Source organism: Pyrus communis, chromosome 17 (genome assembly GCF_041283825.1).
Source record: "Pyrus communis isolate YQ-2024b chromosome 17, ASM4128382v1, whole genome shotgun sequence".
NCBI classification, from domain to species: Eukaryota; Viridiplantae; Streptophyta; class Magnoliopsida; order Rosales; family Rosaceae; genus Pyrus; species Pyrus communis.
The window spans coordinates 8,495,062-8,521,723 of NC_142581.1; the positions used below are offsets into that span (position 1 = coordinate 8,495,062).

At 37.6% G+C, this 26,662-nt stretch overlaps 1 protein-coding gene, 1 long non-coding RNA gene and 1 pseudogene across 3 annotated transcripts in view; 1 reads left to right on the forward strand and 2 right to left on the reverse strand.

The window, feature by feature from the left end:
* Positions 1-26,662, reverse strand: part of LOC148689369 (uncharacterized) — an 82,564-nt gene that overhangs the window by 7,578 nt on the left and 48,324 nt on the right. The gene's annotated exons all lie outside the window — the stretch shown is intronic.
* On the reverse strand, positions 4,675-9,224 carry LOC137707789 (uncharacterized). The gene is made up of 4 exons (XM_088689154.1): positions 9,127-9,224; positions 5,467-5,943; positions 4,944-5,093; positions 4,675-4,862 (listed from the first exon to the last, which is right to left on the reverse strand). Exons 1-4 carry the CDS (start codon positions 9,215-9,217, stop codon positions 4,675-4,677), a joined length of 906 nt encoding a protein of 301 aa, XP_088545280.1. The 5' UTR covers positions 9,218-9,224.
* On the forward strand, positions 11,434-14,505 carry LOC137709123 (glucose-1-phosphate adenylyltransferase small subunit 1, chloroplastic-like; annotated as a pseudogene). Its single transcript, XR_015958452.1, has 9 exons — positions 11,434-11,584; positions 11,703-12,016; positions 12,142-12,411; positions 12,542-12,720; positions 12,987-13,090; positions 13,208-13,319; positions 13,506-13,604; positions 13,788-13,907; positions 14,171-14,505. The product of XR_015958452.1 is annotated as a glucose-1-phosphate adenylyltransferase small subunit 1, chloroplastic-like (transcript).

The following is a 26,662-nucleotide window of genomic DNA, read 5'->3' on the forward strand; positions in this document are numbered from 1 at the left end:
GCTTCCCTTATGAAATGAAACTTCCTTTTGATATGTTTAGTTTTCTGGTGAAAAATAGGATTCTTAGTCATAGCTATTGCTGATGTGTTGTCACACATAAGTGGTGTAGCATCCACTTGCATTTCACCAAAATCCTTCAACACAAACCTCAACCATATAGCTTGAGAGGTAGCCATTGCAGCACTCACATACTCTGCCTCAGCCGTAGACAGTGCAACACTTTGTTGCTTGACAGAAGCCCAAGAAAATATTCCAGAACCAAACGAAAATGCATACCCTGAGGTACTTCTCATGTCATCTTCACTGCCTCCCCAATCACTGTCACAGAAGCCAACTAGGATTGCTTCTTTTCCCTTCTCATACTTGATCCCATAGTCTAAGGTCCCTGAGATATACCTGAGTACTCTCTTAGCAGTTCCCATATGAATTCTTGTGGGATTATGCATGAACCTTGATAAGAGACTGGCTGCATACATAATGTCAGGCCTAGTTGCAGTCAAGTAGAGTAGACTCCCTACAATTTTCCTATAGAGATTTTCATCAGCAGGTTCAGAACCATCCATTTTGCAAAGCTTCTCATTTGTGATCAATGGTGTTCCCACAGATTTGCATCCTTCCAGATTGAATCTTTTAAGTAGAGATTGTGCATACTTCTCTTGATGTATGAAAATTCCAGTAACATCTTGTATTACTCCAATTCCCAAGAAGTGATGCAGCAACCCAAGATCTGTCATCTCATATTGCCTCATCATATCATTTCTGAATTCCTCAATCAATTCTTCACAATTTCCAGTAAAAACCACATCATCAACATATATGGACACAATAAGCATATCAGTTTTCTCACCAGTTTTTGTGTACAATGTAGCTTCACTAGGACTTTTGTTGAATCCACATCTGTTGAAATAGGAGTCTATCTCACTGTACCAAGCCCTGGGGGCTTGCTTGAGTCCATATAGTGCCTTGTTTAACTTATACACTCTCTCTTCTTCATTTGGAACTTCAAAGCCTTGTGGTTGATCCACATACACTTCTTCCTCCAGTGTGCCATTCAGAAAGGCTGATTTAACATCTAATTGATGAAGTTTCCAACCCTTTTGAGCAGCAAGGGCAACCAAGGTCCTGATGGTGTCTAACCTTGCCACAGGGGCAAAGGTTTCATTGAAATCAATCCCTGGTTGTTGTGAGTAGCCTTTGGCTACCAGTCTTGCTTTATTCTTCATTATAGATCCATCCAGATTCAGCTTGGTCTTGTAGATCCATTTCACACCTATCACAGGTTTATCACTTGGTCTGTCCACTAATTGCCAAGTAGAGTTTTTTTCAATCATAGTGATTTCTTCACTCATAGCTTTCTGCCAAGATTGATCCATTTTTGCTTCTTCGAAACTCTCTGGTTCAGCAATACAGTAGTTGCAGACTGCATAGATCTCATCTAAACTCCTTAACTTTAATGGAGTTGTTCCTGGGGAGGAACCCTGTAATTCTTGTCCTTCTGCATTTGAAGTAGTGGACTGAGATCCTTGTGATGGTGTAGAGAAATCGTTTTGACTTCCACCTGTTGTAACAGGTTCATTTCTAGATTGCACAGTTGCTTGTGTTCTTTCCATAGTTAATGGAAAAGAGATGGAGTCAATCTTCTTGGTTTCCCAATTCCATGCTTCATTTTCTTTGAACACCACATCCCTTGAGATTATAACTTTATGTGTCTCAATGTTGTAGAGCCTATAGCCCTTTTCACAGCTTCCATAGCCTACAAGAACACACTTGATACTGTTGACTTCAAGTTTGTGTCTTAATTGAGATGGTATCTGTGCATAGCAGATTGATCCAAACACCTTCAAGTGCTTTGCACTTGGTTTTCTGCCACTAAATGCCTCAAATGGTGTTTTCCTCTCGAGTGCTTTAGTTGGACACCTGTTTAGAAGATACACAGAAGCATTGACTGCCTCACCCCAGAAAGAAAGTGGCATTTTCTTATCATGCAGCATTGACTTGGTCATTTCAACCACAGTCCTATTCTTCCTCTCAGCTACACCATTCTGCTGTGGTGTGTAAGCCACTGTCAGTTGCTTCTGTAATCCTGCCCCTTCACAGAATTCTTGGAACTCCATGGAGGTGAACTCACCACCTCTGTCACTTCTCAGTCTTTTGATCTTCAAACCACTCTGAAGTTCAACCATTACTTTGAACTTTTTGAAAATAGTAAAGACTTCACTCTTGTTTCTCATGAGATAAACCCAAACCATCCTGGTGCAGTCATCAATAAATAACAGAAAATATCTGTTCCCACTGAGTGTAGGTGTTTTCATAGGACCACACACATCTGTGTGAATGAGTTCTAGAGGTTGGCTAGCTCTCCATGCAGTTCCAGTTTCGAAAGAGTCCCTGTGGTGCTTCCCTAGTATGCAACCTTCACAAGGTTCTTTTGTTTCCTGTATCTCAGGCAGTCCAGTCACCATTTGTGATTTCTCCAAGTTCTTCAAACTGTGAAAGTTGAGATGCCCAAACCTCTTGTGCCATAACCACGAATTCTCAGCAACACTAGCTTTCAGAGCAACTGAGTCAGTGTAGTCCAGCATAAGTGGAAAACTTTTGTTTTCAGTCATGCCAACTTGTGTTACCAAGTTTTGAAGGCTTCTGTCATCAAAGATCTCCACCATGTCATCCCCAAAGAGTAAGAAGTAACCATGTGCAATCATTTGTCCCACACTAAGGAGATTTTCATCAAGGCCAGGTACTAGTATCACATCCTTGATGAATCTTCTTCCACCCTTTGTCTCTAGAACAAGAGTTCCTTTTCCAGTAGCTTCCACAAGTTGACCATTTCCCATTTTAACTCTGCAATTGAAGCTTCTGTCAATGTTGACCAATAGTGATTCATATGCAGTCATGTGATTACTGCATCCACTGTCAATGTACCAGATACCTCTTTTATTTTCAGTTCTTGCAACACTACACGCATAGAAAACATTTACTTCCTCTTCTTCTGCTCTATGTGCATAGTTGACAGCTTGGTTCCTTCTTGGATTACAGTCCTTTGCCATATGACCAAATCTTTCACACTTAGTGCATTTGGGCTTTCCCTTATACCAGCAGACTCCATAGTGTAGTTTGTCACATATTTTGCACTTGGTTTTAGTGGATTCACTGCTAGATTCTGATCTTGGTTGTGGAGTGAACTTGTTATCCCATTTCTTCCCTTTTCCTTTCCAGAATTTCTTTTGATTTGAGTTGTTTCCCTGAGTCTTGTAGCTGTTATCTCTGTCAGTCACACTTAGGCTTGTAAAAGCTTTTTCAGATAAGCTTTCAGAGTGCATGTTTAATCTCTGCTCATATCCTTTCAGTGTACCAATCACTTCCTGAACCTCAATAGAATCAAGATCCTTAGTTTCTTCTATAATGGATGCAATGGAATCATAGGATTTAGGCAGGCTTATAAGTATCTTTTGCACTAATCTTTGGTTTGATAGTTCTTCACCAAGAGTTTTCATTTGATTCACTATATCAGTCATCCTAGTTAGATAAACAGATAGAGATTCGCCATCATTCATTCTAGTGTACTCGAAATCTCTCCTTAAACATTGTAGTTTGACAGATCTAACCTTTTTGTCACCACGAAATTCTTGTTGAAGAACATCCCACGCAGCCTTGGATGATTCAAAGTTTGAGATTCGAGGAAATATTTCGTCAGAAACTGCCCCTTGAATGATACCAAGAGCTTTTGCATCTCTGGTTTCATTAATCTTCATTGAGCTCTTAACTGACTTTTGATCTTCATCACTGGAATCATCACCAGACTCTGCATTTTCGATACCCTTGTCCACCAAGCTCCAAAGATCATATGATTTGAATATGGTCTTCATCTTGATAGACCAGAAATCGTAGTTGGACCCGTTGAAGATGGGAGCCCTCAGGTCTCCTCCACTGCTCGAAGTAGCCATGTGAGACTTGTAAGAACAGTAAAGTTTTCAAAAATCTGGAAATGAGTTTCCCTCCTTTTCAGTAGTACGAAGCACAGAAAACGCCCAGTTCTGAATTCTTGATCAGAACCTAAGCTCTGAGGCCATGTTAGAATCTTAGAATTGTTTTGAAGTTGATATTTTAGGAGGGAAAAAGTTACACGGAAGAGGAAAGGTTTTCTTTTTAGGAATGTGCAGAGGTCTCTGCACAGAGAACATCAGCACAGATATTTTAGAAAATATCAGAACAACACTTTCTGTTACAAGCAATCTTAGCCCTTAATTCATAAACAGAAATCTAAGCCTACACTTGTCCTATGAGACTAAGTAAAGACTTAACAGTTGATCCTTTCCTTGTCAGCCATTAGATTAAAAACAACTTTCATTTGATTCCAACAGCAGGTGCGATCAATATTTTCGAAAGATGATTGTGGCATGGGGAATCCAAATCATACAATCATCTTCTCTAGTCAGTAAGTGCTATAAAGTCAAAAAGGGTAATCATGATTGTATTTTATGCTATTCATTTTATGGGTCTATAAAAACATGTCAAACGCATTTTATACTCGTTTTGTATCCGTAAAATGAAAAATTATTTTGCAATATTACCAAACATGCACTTATCCTCCCACTAATCTCCACAAATGAAGAAAACTCTCCAAATTTAGCAAGGTAGGGAGGGATTAGTCATAGTAATTAAGTATTGAACTTGTCATCTATGTGAGTTATACTTGAGATCGTACCATTTATACAACGTTTTTAACTTGTTAATGATGGGAGAGGAAGGGAATAACAAACCTGAGCGAATTAAACTCCTTCCGTTATTAGCTTGGGGATTTTCTTCATTTTGAACAGTTACACAGATATGATTGATGCGAGAAGGAGGTTGTATGTATAGACCTATCAAGGCAAGAAAATATGTCATATAAAAGTGAAAGAAAATAATTAATACAAAGAGAAGGGAGTCTGTGGTACACTAACAGTTGTAAACCCATTGTTGCCAGAAATTGAGCTCCGCTCCGCTTGGGAATGAAGAAGCGTCCCTAGCTAAATATTCTAAAGGGGTCAACAGTAGGCGGTCCCGAGTAACGGCCAATTTTGGGCAACGATGAATTAAATTCCATGAGATATCTGTTGATTTTTAACATTATGAATTTTCCAGAAATAATTAGTTTGCTATAGTAATTTGTAGCTATGGGAAAAAGGAGTCAACTGTAGCTAGAACAAGCTATTTATTTTTCAAGTTGCGAATTGATAACCATTTCTTTTTAAGTTTTTGTAATCATGTTTTTAATTTGAAAACCAAAAACTTGTTTGATAACTACATTTAGTTTTCAAGTTTCAAAAAAAAAAAAATTGAAGGCAATTTTTTTATAAGTTTTCAAACTTTTAATTTCAGTTTTCATTTTTTTTTAGAAAATTAAAAGTAGTTTACCAAACAACTAAAATGATTATCAAACGAACCCTCAACAGCATGTTATTACTCATATTTAAAAACTTTTACCAAATTCTTTGGATGTAAAACAATTGGAGATTATTGTAGCGCCATGAGGTCCTTTGTCTGGCATTAAATCTTCAAGTGGAGTGACGGAGTAGAGATATCGAGCCATATGCCAATGACCAAGCAAATAAGCTAACACAATTGGAAGTTCTTTGTTTGAATCGGGAATGCTGAGTAATTTTTCGTTCTTTGTTACCATGCATTGAGCCATTTCGGTAATCCCTTTAATTGCAGCAATAGCAAGAGCTGTCCGACCATCCTGTGTTGATTTTATTTCCAAGTCGCCCTTTTCCATCAACGACACCAATTCTTTCACAATATCCACATGCCCAGCTTCAACTGCAATGTGAAGAGCTGTCTTCCCAGAAGATGGATGTCTTACTCTTACTGCCTCCGGATGTTGGATGTAAAAGTCCTTTGCAGTTTCCCAACGGCCAGCTTGCACAGCCTCAAAGAAAGGTTTACACTGACATTCAAATCCTGTCAAATTTATCTTGTTTTGTTATTGTTAATTTCCCCATACTTCTTTACTTTGATGCATGAACTATTCTGTAGTTAAACTTCAGTCATAGAAACGATGGAAGATAATGTTAAGGGTTCCTTGTTATTTAACTTTTTAATGAAGTTATATGGAATTATATGACAACTAGAAAAATTATATGGGATCATTGTGATTAACACTCCAAAGTGTTAGGAAAATAGAGCACTGAAATTTAATCACAAAGAAAACCAAGAAATCATTCATGCCATTAATTAAATACACAGTTTAAATATGTTCAAACAAGGCTTTTTAGCCAAAATAGTTATTGAGATTTGCAAACTTTGGTCCTTGAGATTTAAAATCAATGAAAGTGGGTCCCTGAGATTGTCCATCATTAATCATTTTGGTTATTCAGTGAAAAATCATGTTAAATAAGGATCAAAATGATTAAAAAAAAAATACCCTCAATTTAATAAATAATAGGCCAAAATGATTTGACAAAATTTGAGGATATTTTTGTCATTTTATCCTTATTTTATGGAGATTTTTCAAGGAATTATCAAAATAATTATTTGTAGATAAATTCAGGGACCAATTCTATCGATTTCAAATATTAAGGACCAAAGTGATGAGTCATTCAAATCTCCGAGATCATTTTGGCTAAAAAGCCTTCAAACAATAAAAAATAATGCTAAATGCACATGAATATGAATATGAATATGGTTATAAAATTTATGGTAAAATTAGATATTATATGTCCTTGAGATCATTTACATTTTACTACAATGCTCAAGATTGATTAAGTGTGTGTGATTGTGCAAGGGAAAAGTGATCCCAATATGATTGCAGGAGACTCATTTACAGTAAAATCTTTGTATAGTAATAATGTTATGACAAAACCAATTTTATAAGTATAGGAAGATTATTACTTAATAAAGGTGTATTTAAAAAAAAAGGTTAATCTCAGTTTACTATCCTGGAGTTTTTTTTGTTTTCAACATTTAATACATGAAGTTTTTGTTATCCCAAAGTGGTATATAAAGTCATAATTTTGGATACTTTCATACATCCGTTAAGTTTGCTGTTAAATCAAACATTAACTGGTGACTTGGCGCTCACATGGACAGTGACTAGGTGCCACGTGTCATAGGGGCCCACATAAATATTAAAAAATTAAAAAAAAAAGTTTTTAGGCCCTACCTCAACCCCTGACCCCCTCCCTCCCTCCCTTCTTTCATCGCTCAGCTCCAAGTACCTCTCCCCCCACACCTTGATCAACACCACTGTCGCCCCTTGCTCCAGTAATCTTCCCTTCCTCCATCGCTGCTTCGCCCTTGCTGCTTACCTGATGACAGGAAAGCTAGGGTTAGGGTTTTGTTCTGAGTCGGCGACACCACCACTGTCACTGTAATCCGACCGTTCTGCCTTTGTGACGCCAGTGACAAGATCTCGTCGTCCTTTTCCATCGATGCAACTGTTATCCCACGCCGATCTGGATCAGTCCAATCTAGATCCAAGACTCGGTGGCAAACTGCGCATAGGTGTGTTGAATATCACTGATCTAAGAGCTGGGATTGGTTTAGAGGGATTGAGAGTAAGGATATGGTAGGTGCTACCATTCGCTAGAGGTCGTATGATATGAGATATCGGCGATGTGAATTTTAGGTTTTTGGGGAATGAGAAAAGGCTTGGTGGTAAGGGTGGGTATTAGGGAATGGGAAGGGTGTCAGTGGGTGAGGGGTGGATGGGATGGAGGGGTGGAGCCGTGGACAGGGTGGAGGGGATGGACGGGGTGGGGAAGACGAAAGGGGTTCTGGGTTTCTTCTTCTTCTTCTTCTCTTTTTTTTTTTTTTTTTTTTTTTTTTTTTAAGACTTTTATTTAATTAATTATTTTAATATTTTAAATTTGGGTGAGAATTTATTTTTTTTTGAAATTTTAATTTCCACGTGGACCTCTTAATGACACGTGACGGCCAGTCATTGTCCATATGGGCGCCACATCATCAGTTAACAGGAGACTTAACAACCAGACTAACGGATGTACGAGATTGTCCTAAAATTAACACTTTAGGTATGACTCTGGGACGAAAAAAACTTCATGTACTAAATGTTGAAAACCACAAAACTTGAAGGTAGTAAACTGAGATTTACCCTTAATAAAATGACTTAGATATCCTTAATGAAAGTTATATGGATACAAAAAACGACATTAGTATTGGAGCATACCAATTTTGAAGATGTAACGTTGGAAAAAGAGTCACGTAATCCCTAAAAGCTAGTACATATATGTAACAATAAATTATTGGCTTATTAATTGATTCCCCCCCCCCCCCTCTTTGAAACTACCATTTAGTCTTACTTTACTCTTTGAAACTGGTTTTGTCTCGCTTTGCCCCTTAAACTACAATTTTTTGTCTCATTTAGTCTCAGGTCACCGAAATCAATGGGAGTGAACTGAGACTAAATGAGACAAAATCAGAACCAAAATCGCCAAATTAATTCAAGGAGTTAGATTTGTACATTGTATCAAATTAATTCAAGGATTTATATTTCTACATGGAACTAAAATCGCGCACATCTGCGGACGGAGGTGGAGATGAGTGTTGCCCTTGCACTACGGCGTAAGTTCGAACCTCATCGACTCCGTAATCTAATATCTAATCTAACAAATCTATTGTTTGACAAAAAAAGATTAAATGTGTTGGAATGAATTTTTCTATTGATATTGTTTTCATTTGAATTAAGTTATATATTATGTTTGAATTGTACATCAGTGGGATAAGATTCGGTAAGAAAAAAGATTTGTGGGATAAGGACTCCTTGAATCTCTTATCAGCGCAAAAGATGGACATGTTATGTAATCATTAATTTTTTTTATTAATACATGTATTGTGATTTGATATGACATTCCTTAAAGTATTATTTTAAATTCTTACGTTTTTTAACAAATTTTCAACATTTTCTTTAAAGGCAACCAATATTAATATTTTTATAAATTTGTATTTAATATTTCTACCTATATCGATATTTTAAATACTAGATGACACACAAATGTGGCATGAAAACATAGTATCTTAGCATTTTCTTAAGAAAAAAGTATAGATGATTATTTAATTAGATAATGAAATAGGAAAGGATTTTCATTTTTTCCCTGTTCTTTTGGCAAGGAGGGACAGACGCACCTGTGCTTGTATTGGGCACTAATGGATGAAACACGCGTGACATGGCCGCCGAAACACCTTGTGCCATGGTCTCCCAAAGACCTTGTGCCATGTTCCACCTGTGATTCGGTGGAGCACATCATATGTAGTATCTAAACAAACAAAAACTTAGCAATGAAATTAATGTAGTCTAATTACTACTTACGGATTGGAAGGAATGGAAGCCAACAAACTGCAGGTAGCTAGTTATTAAACTCTAGTAAGTATGCAAATAAAACAAAGGCTTGCATTGGCAAACTAATAAGAAGAAAATGGGGGAAAGTGGGAAGCTACTTAGAAATGAAGAGGTGCATGGGCTGCTTTTCCTGGAATAATATTACGGATCAGCTGGACACGCAACCTCCGCTGGAATATTGGTATCATATTCCTAACATAAATGCAAAGTTGGGCAAAGCCTTGTTATTTACTGAAGAGGATTCAATAAGCAAACCTACCTAAAGGTCGAAGGAGTAATCAAATGTAACAAATACAAAATAACAAAAAGAAAAAGGGGGCAATAGCCACGCTCAGAAAGCCAGGAAAGAAAGAAAAGGGAGGTGACTTGAGTCCAGAGCCCTCACGATTGTTCCTTAGTATTCTAGGGGTTCCTGGCAATCTATTTGTCTGTTTGTTTAAAAATATTATCTCGGTAACCAATGATCAATGAACGCATGGTTACTTGTTTTTAGATTTGATATTAAGAATGAAGAATAAATAGATATGCTTTTAGTATTTTAACCTCTACTCTTAGTATCACACAGGAGAGTGACCAAGAAATTGAGATTCCAGTATTTTTGCTTATGTCATATATTCTTTGTTGAAAGTTGACCCGTAGAGTTTGTCTTTTTTTATGTAACAACGACTTATTTAAACTAAGATTAGTAAAGGATTTAGTACAGAAATTGACATTCACAATAGTCAATTGAAAACGAATACCACTAGATTGTATTTCCAATCTAAAACTTGAAGGTTAAAAGTTATGAAGTCATATTTGACTCTAAATGTGGTGCTGCAAGTTATTTTATATGCAATGCATATGAAATCAAATTTGACTTTTAACTTTAACTCTTGTAAATTAGAAGGAGTCTAGTCAAATTTAGAGACAAATATAATTTTTGTATCTTATATGGTGAGAATCCCATGTTTAGAGCTATATCAAATGTCAAATATGACTTTGCACTTGAATCATATATGACCATATGAGTATAACTTTTCTAGTACATTGCAGATATCTTATAGTTTTATTAGTATATAGTAATATATATTCTCCACACCTGCAATGGCCCCAATTCATGTTAGGGAACGGTGAAGCAACCCACCTTTTACGAATGGTGTAAAATATGCTCATTGTTCAAGGTTTAATTTACACATTTGATTTGGGGCATTTTGGCCATGATTTGGAGCTTTTCACTCATACTCCCCCACAACTTTGATTCAATCCTCCAATTAAGTTAATCTTGTACCATTGATTAAGTTGAAAACAAAGCAGTTACTAAGAACTACAAATGATTTATTCTACTCTAAGTTTTCATTTCTTTCTTCTTCTTTTGTAATTCTTCTTCTTCTCTGTTATTATCATGATGGTATCAACGAGCTAGTCTTGCTTTCGCATTTGATTTTGAAGATTTTGCAGTTGTATTCCAAGTAAAATGTGAGATAAAAGCTAATCTTCATCCCAAGAATCTTGTTCTTCAAGCTCCCAAACCTACTGTCACACACGTTAATGATAAAAACTTGTTTTTTTTTTTTTTTCATGAATTGAACATGAAATTGAAGTTTGGAGGCACCACATGAGAAATGGCATATTATACAGGCAGTCAGACCATGAGACAATTTTCAGTAGGTTTTGATTTATCTAAAACAATATATTTAAAGTTTGATCTACACTTAGCATTGTATTAGTTAAAGCATACGTGTCAAACGAACGGCCCGACCAAAAAAAACCCTGCCTGGCCTGTAGGTTTGGGTTGGCTATTTCAGCCCAACAACTTTAATTTAGTGGACGTCAAAATGTTGCTTAATTATGTGGCTTATGATGCCTGGAGCCCTAGTAGTACAAATCATCATCACCATATCTTGTCAATGTGAATGTTTTTTCACATTTGTTGGTTACAATAATGGGCTGGTCGATCGGGGACTCGTTAGTTTATAACTTCATTTACATTGACCAGCTTTCACTCAAAAGTAACAGAATTTAGGATTTTGCAGTTGAGCTATAGTCTGCTGATTTGGCATGGGATCTGGTTGACCTGGCCCTGTCTTTATTTCTCTAGGAGAATATACATTATCTGACTGTTTTGTGCTGAAATTCGGGTAAAATAAATAAAATCGTTTGTAGAGGAAATGCCCAACTCACAGAGTCCCGCCGCTGGTTGTCTCTCCGAAGGCTGTTTCCGATTCCAAGAACTCCCAGACGTGTCTTGATCCCGATGCGAGCCGGGTAAGTGATTCATTTCTCTCCCTCTCTGTCGCATATGGTGTTTTTGTTTCTATGCATTCGCATAATGTGTTCTTGTTTGGATTGAAATTTTGGGAATTTTGTTCGTGTTAATGTGTAGAGTGTGTTGGGGATTATCCTGTGTTGGGGATTATCCTGGGTGGGGGAGCTGGGACGAGGCTTTACCCATTGACCAAGAAGCGTGCGAAGCCTGCTGTTCCATTGGGAGCAAACTACAGGCTGATCGATATCCCAGTCAGTAATTGCCTCAACAGCAACGTGTCCAAGATCTATGTGCTGACCCAGTTCAATTCCGCTTAGCTCAATCGCCATCTTTCTCGTGCTTATGCTACTAATATGGGTGGCTACAAAAATGAAGGCTTTGTTGAGGTTCTTGCTGCCCAGCAGAGCCCTGAGAATCCCAATTGGTTTCAGGTGATTAAAAAGCTTGTTTCAAATGTGGGGTTGTGTTGGAAATCGGGTTTTGATTGGTTTTTGAGCTTGGATTTTTTGTTTTTATTGGTTTTTGAGTTGGGATATTTGGTTTTGGTGCTTTACAGGGTACTGCGGATGCCGTGAGACAGTACTCGTGGTTGTTTGAGGAGCACAATGTGTTGGAATTTTTGGTTCTTGCTGGGGTTCATTTGTATAGGATGGACTATGAGAGGTTTATTCAGGCGCATAGAGAAACTGATGCAGACATCACTGTGGCTGCTCTGCCCATGGATGAGAAGCGCACTACCGCCTTTGGTTTGATGAAGATCGATGAAGAGGGAAGGATTATTGAGTTTGCTGAGAAACCAAAAGGGGAGCAACTCAAAGCTATGAAGGTGAACGATCCACTTGCAGATTGTTTTTCATTATTTAGTGCATTACGTATGCGTTTCATTTTGAACTTCAAACGCTTGTGGGTTTAGGTGTGTGATTGATTATTGATGCAAAATGTTGTTTGTTATATAGGTTGATACAACTATCCTGGGTCTTGATGATGAGAGAGCTAAAGAGATGCCTTATATTGCCAGCATGGGTATATATGTTGTGAGCAAAAATGTCATGTTAGATCTACTTAGAGACAAGTTTCCTGGTGCAAATGATTTCAGGAGTGAAGTTATTCCGGCGCAACTTACATTGGTTTGAGAGTAAGTTTTCATTCATATATTTTGTTCTGTAATTTCTACGAAAGATCAATCAAAAGAGGTGGAAAAGATTGGAATAGTTGTTGGTATTACATAATTGCAAATATCTTTCATTCGAAACTGAACAAATCCCTTTGTACTGAAAAAGATAGTATCCTAAATTGATTTTATATGGTCTGCTAAATATTTCCCAGTTCCACACTTTCTGTCCCCTGCTACCCTTCATCCAGATATTCAGCCACCGGAATACTAATTATTAATGCCTACAGGTTCAAGCTTATTTGTATGATGGCTACTGGGAAGATATTGGTACCATTGAGGCTTTCTACAATGCAAACTTGGGGATAACAAAAAAACCAGTTCCAGATTTCAGGTACCTTTTATTCTATAACTTGTTTGTATTCCTGTTTTGTTTGGCCAATTCATATGTTATGCTCTCAGTTTGATCTGGATTTAGTATTCCGGCCTAATTTTGAACTTTATACTGTAGCTTTTATGATCGTTCATCCCCTATCTAATCCCAACCTCGGTATTTACCTCCATTGAAAATGCTTGATGCTGATGTCACAGATAGTGTTATTGGCGAGGGATGTGTAATAAAGGTAAGTTCTTTGTAGAAACATTCAGCATTTTGCTAAATTGTTTCATTATGATGCCACATCATAGTCCCGTGTTCTTCAATTTCAGAAAAACTTGCATCTATGTGCTATCGTTGCAAGAAACGGGGATCAGTATAACCTATTTCATTCCTGCTCTTTAACCCAATCCTATCTTTTACATAAACACAGAACTGTAAAATTCACCATTCAGTCGTTGGACTTCGGTCTTGCATAGCAGAGGGTGCTGTCATTGAAGACACATTACTGATGGGAGCTGACTACTATGAGGTAAAACCTGCTGTAGATTTAGCACTTGCTGCTTTTTATTTTAAGTCAAGACATGACCGTATAAACATTTTTTGTTTGTTTTATAGAGATGAATGGACTTTCCTGAGAAAGACTGTCATTGTTCGTTTGACCTTTCTATGGGTTGGATAGATTATGCTGATGCAATTGTTGTGATTGTCCCAGACTGATGCTGACAGGAGGTTCCTTTCTGCGAAGGGCAGCATTCCAATTGGTATTGGCAAGAATTCCCACATTAGGAGAGCTATAATTGATAAGAATGCGCGAATTGGAGAGAATGTTAAGGTAAGCATAGTATCATCTTAATATGATTTTTTTTCAGTTTTTTATTAATTTTAAGTCTAAATTTTATGGACAGCCAATTTGAAACTTCTTAAATGGATACAGAAAACCGCCTCCTATATGTACTACCTATTTCCCGCTTACATTCGATGCAATGTCTGGTTCGACATACATTCAAATTAGAACTTTATTCTTCTTAGCTGATCACTCAAAACATTTTACATTTTATCTTTATGAAACTGACCATCGACGAGTATGAACTACAGATTATCAATAGCGACAATGTGCAAGAAGCAGCAAGAGAAACAGACGGATATTTCATAAAGAGCGGGATTGTCACAGTGATCAAGAATGCCTTGATTCCTAGTGGAACAGTAATCTAGCCGCCTCCTTATTTTCCACTCGTTTAATGCCAAGAGCGAAGGTTCTTTTGAGTTACTGGGCTGAGATGCAGCTCTAGCAACTTAGCAAGTACTTTGAGCCGTTCTGTCTACTGTTCATGTAATGTACGTTTCACGGTACTACGATGTAGTTAATGAGGAAGAGACGAATTTGCTCTGTAGATGCTCAACTTCTATCTCAAATAAAGTTTTTTTGCCAATTGTTCACTTCGCATCTTACCATGTTCACAGAGTCGATATCTGAAACGTTAACATGCTTCAAGATTATGACATTGATACATCCCTTTCACAAAATTACACAAGCAGCCCTGAAAATTTGTGGACCCTAGGGAAGCCTTCGAAGTGGGGCACTAGAGTTCTCTGATCCTCGATCCTTTGTACGTTGATATATATTAAAAAAATTCGCTAAGTACATGAAAAAAAATCTATTTCTACATTAAATATTATTAAAAATTAATATAAAAAATATATATACAAACGTTACTTCAATATTACACACCTGCATTATTAGACGTAAATGTGCTAATTAAGTTTACATAATCTAATTTTTCAACCAATTCTTTTTCATTTCCCTATGATTTATTTTTTGATATTTTTATTGAGTTTCAATTTTAAGAAATTATATATAAATTAAGGGCCTCCGAAGTGGAGGCCCTAAGCGGGCGCCTACTTCGGCTATCCTCACGGCCCGCCTTGTACACAAGAAGTGAAAAGGTGCTAATGTGATGTACGAAAGGAAATCCTTGATGGCTAAAGCTTCTTGGTTGACAAGAATAAGGGATAGTTTTCTCGAACCTCAATCTTGAAGAATCTACTTCTGTTTAATGGAAGAAATCATTGGTTATGCACTTATCCGTGCCTCTACCAATGTTGTTCAGTTGTACCATTTGGACTAATTTTACTCCACTTAACACGTGTTGTGCCACGAACGCTTGGGACATCCAAGTAGAATAGAACATGATGTGGCATGAAGCGGTGTATAGGACATCCCCTTACCAGCAATAAGGACCTCTTACCTGTAAGCGGACCTTGCCAAACATGTTCACTGATGATCGACCTAGTATTTTCCTTTTATATTTCCTCATTCCTAGAATTACCAAGTATTCTCAGCTAGCTGTACATGATTTTCAAAATCACTTGTACTCCTATGACTAAATTACCAAGTGTATATTTAAGAGTAGCCACTTTACATAGAGCTTATGTGTTAGACCGTATGCACTTAAGTTTGAATTCTATTTATCAAATTTTTATAGGCTTAAAGTATAATAATATCGCTTGTATAAAAAAAATTACTGCATGATAATTTTGTTAGTAGAATTCAGACCTTCAATTACATGACAACTACTAAGCTCGTCAACATTTTTAACTAAATTCATTGTTATGAAAAATTAAATGTCTTTCCACAACTGTAAATTATTCTAACAAAATTAATTTGATACGTGAATCGATCTATTACCATAATTTTATAAATAAAGAACTAGCTAGCAAATGTACCCGGCCAAAAAATTGCACTAAAGCAAATGTGAGACTTTGTGGATGGTACCTCTAGCTAGCAACTATTAAAGCATGGTTCATCCTAGTGTTTTCACACCAAAATAAAATTTGATTTTCTTCAAATTAACAAGCTATATGTATAGCATGGGTTGGTTCAACGGAAGTGCAGTACTGCTGCTAGTCACGCTGGTTTTGTTCACAGTTACCATTTGTTATGCAGTCGAGAGAAAACATGTTAAGATCACCAACTCTTTGGAGAAAGGGCAGACCCTCAACCTTCACTGCAAATCCGGGGACGATGATCTTGGTCTCCAAACGCTTCCCCCGAACGCCAGCTTTCAATTCCACTTCAAACCTAGCTTCATCACAGTAACAAAATTCTACTGCAGTTTTGAATGGCCAGGTGCATTTCAATGGTTCGATATATATGATAACTTTAGAGATGGTGACTATTGTGGAACATGTAATTGGGCTGTGTTTGAAGGCCATCCATGCCTGTGGAACTGGGACACCAACAATTACGACAGATGCTATAAATGGAATGATTAGTATAGTCCCTTAATCAGTTATCTTTGGTTTGATTGAGTTTGGCTGTTAATATGTAATGAAAAATGAACTCGGATGAATATATATTTTAGATAAATAATAAGAGTTCAATTGTTACTGTTTCTTAACAACATTATTTTACTCTTAAGGGTTATGTTTGTTCTAAACTAAAAGATGGGCTAGTCATAATTAACACAATTTTTGTTTTTCGTTTTTTGTTTTTTTTGTTTTTGGTAACTTAACACAAATACACCAATTATAGCTAGCAACTGCTTGTTATGGTTAAAAAACAGGGAAGTACGAATAACTAACCAACCTCTAGTGTGATTCCAAATTAGTCCCAACCTTTATGGTTAAAAAAACAAGGAAGTACGAATAACTAAAATATTTCAAATAACCACAAAACATTTATAAATATAAACACTCGTTAGGTCACCAACGTAAAGTGATAACATCACTACTGTTAAGTGACAATGTCATCAAATTTAAGTAATGATATGGACAAATGTTGAGGCTAATTTTCATATTTTAGAATTTTGAATCCTCAATTTGAGCCCTTTCAACCAAATTAAACGCTAACTTTGTCTAGTTTAAAGGAATCAATTTGGGGAGTTAGAGCTTTATAAATGACGTCAAGGTAAAATCCCGCTGTAACACTTGTCAAGTTCCTCACTTAACGCTTCAATTTTTAAAATGTTAGATAATTATTTGGAAAATTTTAAAAGATTAACACCATTTTAAATTATCCCTAAACTGGGAAATTATATTAACTTCACCCTATAAAAACATAATGTTTTTGGAGGCACTGTAAAAAAAATGAAACATTGGATTGTTTGAAAGATGTTTAAGTAAAAATTTTGAGTGATGTGATATTTTATTATTTTCTGTTACATGCAGATTAGGGGTGAGTAGAATTGATTGTAAGAACTTGAGTGCATAGTTAAATGTTCTTAAGCACTTGCTTAAGAATTTTGAGTACATTTTTGCTCACCCCCTAACACAAGGTAACCGTTGACCAATGTTTTAAAAGGCAAAGGCGTAGGCGTAGGCGAGGCGTTTCATGGATAGCCCTGCCTAGGAGAAAGCCTTGAGGTGAAACCTCACGAGACCTAAATTTTTAAAATATATATTATATATAATTTTATATGAAAAGTTATAAACTTCTTGTTTAAGTGTGATTGTATAAATCATAGATTAGATTTGATTCCAGATGCCCGCAATGCACCGGATCCCAGTCCCGTGCTGGTGTATCCATGTTCCGCATACACGCCATCCCAGCCTGCAGCTAGTACATTGGTATACCTGCATCTGATCAGTGCCCATTTGGGCCATTGTTTTTTGGACCCGGTTTTTGCAGCCCGATTATTGCTAATGGGCTTGCAGCTTAAATTGTGTTTGGGGCCTGATCAGCCCGTGTCTATCTAAGCCTAGTTTTTGGGCCTAGACCATAGTACAACTTTGCTCAGCCCACCCGTGGACTTTGGTCCATGTTTTTGGACCCTGAGTATTAGTTGTCTATTATTTTTAGACACTTTAGGTTTTATAATTTTTCACCCACACTGTAAATTTGGCCCGAAGTCCAAATAATTAATTCAATTATAATTATAGACCTGAAGTTCTATTTGCATATTTTCTTGTTGCATATTTCTGTATATATATTTGCGTTTGTTTGCAGGAACATATGAACCTGAAGTTCATAATTATTTCGAAACCTGAAGTTTCTAGAAACATGCCTTGTTTGAAAACCTAAGGTTTTCCTTAAAAACATCACCCATGACAAACCGAAGTTTTTTCATGCGAATTTAAACCAATAAATGTCTATTAGAACCCAAATGTTCTACTCCTATGTGAATGAATTGATTTTTCTCCATTACCAAACCACATCTTGTCCATTATTTTGTGCTAGGAACATGTCAAATTTGAACAAACTCAACTTTACAGCTTTGGAGGTTTCTGAAAGAAATTACCTCAAGTGGGTCCAAGATGTTAAGCTCCACCTCACTGCAAAGAGTTTGCGTCCCGCCATTGAAGATGAGATGGATAACCCAGTTCACGAAGCTAAGAAAGCCACTGCCATGATCTTCATCCGAAGACATATTCATGACGCACTGCAAACCGAGTACCTTGCTAGGGAAAATCCATGAGAACTCTGGGTTGCTTTGGCTAATTGTTTTGATCACCAAAATGACATCTTCTTGCTTGAAACAAGACATGACTGGCATCATTTGCACTTCCAAGACTTTAAGTATGTGAATGAATATAATTCTAAACTTTGTTGAATCCGATCACTTCTCAAGTCTTCTAAGACCTTGACCGAAGAGGATCTTTTGGACGACCTTTTCTGCTACTAATATTGTCATGCAACAACAATATAGGGCTCATAAGTTCTTTAAGTTTTCGGATTTGATCTTTGTTTTACTTCTTGCTAAAAAGTAGAATCAGTTGTTGATGAAAAATCATCAAACTCGACCTACTGGGGCGACTGCTGTGCCTGAAGCACATTATAGCACAAACAAACGCCAGAATAGGTGTGGTAGAGGCGGCCAGAAGCCATCCCGTCAAGGGCAGCAGAGCCAAAGCCCATCTAAGGGAGGAGATTGAGCCCAGAAGTGCCCTAACCTTGCTCATAAGGCCCCAAACTTCAAGAATAAGGGCAATGCACCTGAAACCATGGATGCGGACATGTGTTATCGTTGTGGTTCAAAGGACTATTGGTCTTGTGTTTGTCGTGCTTCCCAGAAGGTTGTAGCTGAATATCATTCATGTTGTAAGAAGTTTAAATCAAACTCTGTGCAAGTGGATGAACCGGAGAGTACCAGGATGGAGGTTTCTAACTTTCAAGGGGCTATTACCCCTATGGAAGTTAGAATCTTAGACATAAACTATTTTTCTAGTTGAAATTTAGACACTGGGGCCAAATTCCACCTAGTGGCCGAACCCTCCTTGTTTTTTGGTTTAATTTTTGAACAATTTTCTTTTATATTTGGATTATTTGTTGGTGATTTGTTTTTGGATATTAAGTTTATTAATTACCATCCTTGAATACTTAAATTATTTTGAATGGATATTTATTTTTAGAACTTTTATGCATGTGACCGATTCAAATTAATTTTTATTCTAGGTATGACTAGTGGGAAAGTTAGTTGTCTGGTAGATAGTGCAACCACACACACCGTTTTACGTGAACACATCTATTTCACTAACTTCATACCTAAGAATGCACCTCTGACAACCCTCTTAGGCCCATCCAACTTGATCGAAGGATACGGTAAAACACGTATAATGTTGTCCAATGGTATAATTTTGACCATTGATGAGACACTTTATTCTCCACGTTTCGAAAGAACGTTGCTGAGTTTCAAAGACATCAGAGACAATAATTACCACGCTGAAACCTATGTAGAAAATGAAGTTGAATTTCTATGCATAATTTCCTACGAATATGGCCAGAAGCATATTCTAGAGAAGATGAAGCGTATCCCGAGTGGTCTGTATACTATAACTATACGCCTTATAGAAAGCCACTATATGGCCGGCCCTACCTTTAGAACTGCGTGAAATTACACTGTGGCATGATCATTTGGGACGCCCTGGACGAACAGCGATGCGTCGTATCCCCAAATCTTCACATGGGCATCTATTAACCGGAAGCTCAAGTTCGATTCAAGGAATCGCATGTTAAACCTGCTTTATGGGAAAACTTATTATTAAGCCTTCTTATGATAAGATTTGTTCGAATCCTCATATTTTCCTACAAAGGATTCAGGGGGACATTTGTGGACTAATTCACCCTCCTTGCGGACCATTTAGATATTTTATGGTTTTGGTTTACACTTTCACATGTTGGTCACACGTGCACTTGTTGTCCATAAGGAATGCTGCATTCTCCAAACTGTTAGCTCAAGTTATTAAGATCAGGACTCACTACCCTGATTATCCTATCAAATTTATTCGATTGGATAATGCTAGAGAATTCATATCTAAAACTTTTGATGACTATTGCATGTCGGTTGGGGTTGATCTTGAACATCCAATACCCCATGTTCATACCCATAATGGCCTGGCAGAGGTATTTATTAAGCGCTTACAAATGATTGCTTGATCATTGGTCATACGTACCAAGGTTCCCGATCGCTGCTTGGGGCCATACAATATTGCACGTAGCTATGTTGGTCAGCTTGAGGCCTGTTGCAACCCAACCATGTAGCACCCTTCAGTTGGTTAACGGATACAAACCCGACATATCGCATCTGCTTGTTTTTTGGTTGTGCAGTCTATGTGCCGATTTTGCCGTCCTTACGTACAAAAATAGGGCCTCAGCAAAAGATGGGTATTTATGTCAGATACGATTCTCATTCAATCATTCATTACTTAGAACCTTTGACAGGCAATCTGTTTACCATTCGTTTCACGGATTGTCACTTCTATGAGACAGTCTTCCTGTCGTTAGGGGGAGATAAGAACGTCAACGTTCCTGAAGAACAATGCGAATTATCGTGGATGACTCCTACTTTGTCTCATTTATATCCCCACACCACCCAGTTCGAGACTTATGTGCAACACATATTAGATCTCCAGATCATAGTTTAGAGCATGCCAGATGTTTCACCGATTTAGCGCGAGTGACAAGATCACATATTCTAGCTGCGAATGTGCCTGCAAAGATAGATGTACCAAATGTACGACGAACTTTCCTCCTGGAGGCTTGGGACTCCACCTTGATCGATCCACATACATTATCAGCTAGCCAATCTTCTGCCTTTACACAAAAGCGTGGCAAACCTCTTGGTTTAAAGGATTCACACCTCCGAAAGAGGAAATCCACGGAACAGGCACCTAAAGAGCCTACTGTGAATCCAAATGTCACCTACTCATTCTATCCAACTCATAAGGAAATTCTAGATTATGGAAGTGTCCTTAAAGAGACGAATCCACCTCCTGAGAATCGTGAGATTTCAATCCATTATGATAGCTTGGATGATGTTTGGTGTAGAAATGAGATGATCGTCGACGATGCATTAGCATATGCAGTAGCTACTGAGATAATGTTGAGCGATGACATTGAATCCCCTTTCGTTAATGAATGTCAATGTAGAACTAATTGGTTAAACTGGAAACAAGCAATCCAAGTTGAACTCGATTCGCTTACGAAATGTAAGGTTTTTGGACATGCAACTCCTACTCTTTGACATGTGTAGCTCATAAGCCAAGTGGGTTTTCATTTGAAAACGTAATGAGAAAAACGAAATTATGCATTACAAAGCTCGTCTTGTTGCGCAAGGCTTCTCATAATACCCCGAGATTGACTATGACAAAACATATTCACCCGTTATGGATGTGATTACTTTTCGCTACCTTATCAGTTTGGTAGTTTCTGAAAAACTAAGTATGCAATTGATGGACGTAGTAACTGCATATCTCTATGGGGATCTTGATACAGAAGCGTTCACTCTACGGTTTGAAGCAATTTGAAAGAATGTTGTATAATCATTTGAGTGAGTATTTGACTAGTTAGGGATATGTGAACAACAAACTATGCGGAATGCGATAGTTGTAGCATATGTCGATGACATGAACCTCATTGGAACTCTTCAAGAACTCGTGAGAACTGCCGCACACCTGAAGTCAGAATTTGAGATGAAAGATCTACGAAAGACTCGATATTGGCTTAGTCTCGAGATAAAGCACCATTCGGATGGAGTCTTAGTACATCAAACGTATAACACCCAGAAGGTGTTGCGTCATTTTAATGAGGATAAAGCGAAGCCTTCGAGTACTCCTATGGTCGCTCGATCGCTAGATGTAAAATAAGATCATTTCCGTCTGAATGAGGATGATGAAGAGATTTTGGAGCCTGAAGTTCCTTATCTAAGTGTGATAGGTGTTTTATTATACTTAGCTCAATACACTAGACCCAACATCTCATTCGCTGTTAATCTTTTAGCATAATACAGTAATGCACCAACATCCAGACATTAGACTGATGTCAAAGACATCTTCTACTACCTTAAGGGTACTACAGATGTGGACTTGTTTAATCTACTACCTTAAGGGTACTACGGATGTCGATTCTCGCCTTGTTGGTTATGCTAACGTATGATACTTATCTGACCCGCACAAGGCGCGCTTTCAAATAGGTTATGTCTTTACTATTGGAGGCACTACAGTCTCTTGGAGGTCAACCAAACAGACCTTAGTTGCCACTTCATCTAATCATGCTGAAATTCTCCCTTACACGAAGCAACTTGGGAATACTTTTGGTTGAGAGCAGTTGTGGGCCATATTCAAAGCTCCCATATTCAAAGCTCATGCGATTATTACCCCGTCACTGTTGTCTTGACGATGATTTATGAAGACAACGCAACATGCATCAAACAGCTTAAGAAGAGTTACATCAAAGGAGACAACACCAGGCACATTGAGCCGAAATTCTTTTTCTCACATCAACAACAAAAGCATCAGAACATTGAAGTCACACAAATCCGTTCACAAGATAATATGGCCAACCTTTTCACCAAATCACTACCGAAGATTACGTTTCAGAAGCTTGTTCAAGGAGCTGGTATGCGTAAACTTTCTCAGTTGTAACATTGCTAGTTCTATTTGGAATTGTGTCAAACTTAGGGGGAGTATCCTTAAGTATACATGATTGATCTTAATGTACTCTTTTTCCTACGATTAGGAGCATTTTTCCCACTGGGTTTTTGCTACCAAACGAGGTTTTGACAAGGCACCCACCTTGGGTTGATCATATCCCTGATGATGTCCCGTAGACATTTCATTTGACTGTGCATTACTCACGTATTTTTCCTTAGACTATGGGTTTTTTCCCTACTTGGGTTTTAACCATAGCCACATGGTTTTTTGTGAGACTCACTTCCTTATGCAAGTTCCTACCTTATTGAGAATAGCGTGTTCCCAGAATCAGTGTTGACGAGTCAACTTCCTCAACCTCTACATGATGCTGAATCTACTTGAGTATTTACACACTCAAGGGGGAGTGTTATAAACTTCTTGTTTAAGTGTGATTGTGTAAATCCTAGATTAGATTTGATTCTAATTATTCTTCCCTATTAGGACTTGTAGTCCTTGGAAGAGAAGGATTTATTCTCCCTCTTCTTACTATGAATAAAGGCATTGCATAGGGGGATAACAACATCTCACAATTAAATCTCTCTTCTCTTTCTTGCCGTCGACTTCTCTCCCTCTCTAGTCCTAAATACAGTTCAGTCAAATAGACCTACCACATGAAAAATATAATAATTTGTAAACAAATATCCATTGTCATTCAAAAGTGCACAAGTGATAAACAAATTTAATTCCCATACAATAAATAAATCATTCATCCAAATATGGTCCACATACATTAAAAAAAAAAAAGAAAAAAAAAAGGAGATAGTAACAAATAGTTTCTTTCACTTGTTAATGTCTACTCATTTTATTACATTAATATGTTGTACAAACATTATCCATCCACTCTCTTTCCCTCAGTACACTTGCCCTCACTCTCACTTTCCCTCCTCTCTCTCGTTAATATCCACTCATTTTATAACATTAATAAGGTTCACATACATCCCTGCTCACTTTCTTTCCATCGGTACACTCTCACTTTCCCTTTTCTCTATCCTTTTGTTAATATCCACTTATTTTACATATTAATATAGTCTACATACATCCCCCACCCACTCTTTCCCTCACTCTCACTTTCCCTCTTCTCTTTTTCTTTTACTAATATTCACTCATTTTACAACATTAATACGGTCCACATACATCCCTTACCCACTCTCTCTCGATACACTCTCCCTCACTCTCACTTACCCTCTTATTTCTCTCTCTCTCACACACACACACATTAATATCCACTCATTTTACAGCATTTGTGTAGTCCACTTACATCCCCACCCACTCTCTTTCTCTCAGTACAATCTCCATGACTCTCACTTTCCCTCTTTTTGGGTGGTGGCGATGCTGCTCGGTTGGTGGTGTCGTGCGAAGAAGAGAATGGAGGCCCTAAGGTGCGCCTTGACCACATCTAGGTGAGTTTTTGCCTACGCACACTGGGCTGAGGCGTTTTCACTTCTGCCCCGCCTTTAAAGTCGCCTAGGCACACCTCGGACGTGTTTTTAAGACATTGTTGCTTACCCTCCCAGAATCATGCCCTGTGTCTATTTAACTGACCATAGTTTTTTATGCATTTAATTGAATCTCTTGTAAAAGACAATTTAAACCTTACAATAAAACTCTATAAGAGCATCTCCAAATGAGATGTCAAATTCAAAACATCAAATTGAAATATGATGGCTGACTTGGTATTTTGACATATTGTCAATATTTCCTAACACCCGATATGCCAAAAATTTATTGCTTCATTTATGTTTTTTTTTTTTTAACAAAATAATAAAAGTTGGGTTGTAACATCCCACATCGCACAGGGGAGTGGATCCTATACGCCTTATATGTATATTCCCATCTCTACCTAGCACGAGGCATTTTGGGAGCTCACTGGCTTCAGATTCCATCAAAACTCCGAAGTTAAGCGAGTTCACGCGAGAGCAATCCCAGGATGGGTGACCCACTAGGGAGTTCTTGTGTGAGTTCCCAGAAACAAAACTGTGAGGGGGCGGTTGGGGCCCAAATCGGACAATATTGTGCTACAGTGGAGTCGAGCCCAGGATGTGGTGGGGGCCCGAGCCGGGATGTAACAATTTGGTATCAGAGCAACTCTGTCGTGTGGTGCGAGTGTGCCGACGAGGATGTCAACGCCCTAAGGGGGTTGGATTGTAAGATCCCACATCACCCAGGGGAGTGGATCCTGTAAGCCTTATGTGTATATTCTCATCTCTACCTAGCACGAGGCATTTTGAGAGCTCACTAGCTTTGAATTCCATCGGAACTCCGAAGTTAAGCGAGTTCGTGCGAAAGCAATCCCAGGATGGGTGACCCACTGAGAAGTTCTCATGTGAGTTCCCAAAAACAAAATCGTGAGGGCATGGTCGGGACCTAAAGCGGACAATATCGTGCTATAGTTTAGTCGAGGCCGGAATGTGGTGAGGAGCCCGGGATGTGGTGGGGGGCCGGGCCGGGATGTGACATGGGTTGTTGTTGGTTTAAAAATACTAAAATAATACTTAAATATGCTAACATTTTAAGATAAGACAAGCGGAATGCCTTTGGAAATAACAAAAACCACATTTGAAGGCAGCATCAATTTTGACATTTCTTTGTCTTTGTCAGCTTAGTTTTCTTTTTCATGTTAGCTTTGACATCTCAGTTGGAGTGAATGGTACGCCATTTGTTACTGTATTATGTCGATATGGCATTTTTGACATCCCCTTTGAAAATGGTTTAAGAGTTTTTTTATCGAACCAGTATGAATAAGATCGAACAACTAAAAATCCTGATGTATCAGTTCAAATCTTCAATTCGTTGTAACCTACGTTTTTTGCTCTGGAGTTGGAACTTGCATTTTAGCCATAGTACTAGCTGGTGACAATGGATAGTCAATTAGGAAGTACATAAACTTTTCTTGAAAAATGAAAAGTTAAAATTGTTGTCAATAGTATTGCATTTTAATAGTATTTCTCTACATCTGTGAGTTAAATGTATGTGTTCGACTCTTAAGAATAATGAGTTGATCAATACAAAACATTATGGTTGCTTAATTATGTGGCTTTGCCAGAAATTTTTAGCTGTTAATGTAAGATATCGTGTATATTGATAGAAAATATAAAATAAAACTGCTTAATATGGCAATTTGAGAGTGGCGAGATTGGTCCGTGTCAACGGTGCAACGTTTTTTCTGCTATGAAAACGGAATAAATTAAAGTGATTGAGTTGAAAGAAAAACAAAAGAAAGGAAGAAAGAAACCATTGCATTTGCATGTCTGAAAATAGGAAAGGAGAGATACTGATATTTGCTGGGGAAAAAATGGCGGGTTTCCCTCAGATGGCTGTGGATCACATTTCGCGTATCAATATCTGTCAAAGCTGTTTAATTTCCACTTTTATCAAAACCATCAATTTGCAAATTTGCACTTAATAGCTACCTCCTTTGTTTTTATCTTCTGCCTTCCATTCTTTTTGTTTACTTTGGAAGGAATCCCAGAACTTTTCTAGACAAAAAGTACATTTCTCATGCATGTTCTTTTGGGTCTGATTTTTTAGGGTTCACATTGGAGAATCTATATATAAACACGCATATATATATATATATATATATATATATATATTATATATGCAATTCCATTATACCACAAGGTTAGTTCTTTACTTTCCATAATTCTGGTTCTTGTTTTGTTTGTTGGGGTTCTTATCCAA

What these genes read in the sequence shown, in the direction of transcription:
- LOC137707789 (XM_088689154.1), bottom strand. Translation starts at nt 9,217, where the DNA reads ATGGCACAAGGTCTTTGGGAGACCATGGCACAAGGTGTTTCGGCGGCC. An exon ending in AGTGCCCAATACAAGCACAG is followed by an intron (nt 5,944 to 9,126) that starts GTGCGTCTGTCC and finishes TAAATTTGACAG; the next exon opens with GATTTGAATGTCAGTGTAAA. An exon ending in GCAACAATGGGTTTACAACT is followed by an intron (nt 4,863 to 4,943) that starts GTTAGTGTACCA and finishes TTGCCTTGATAG; the next exon opens with GTCTATACATACAACCTCCT.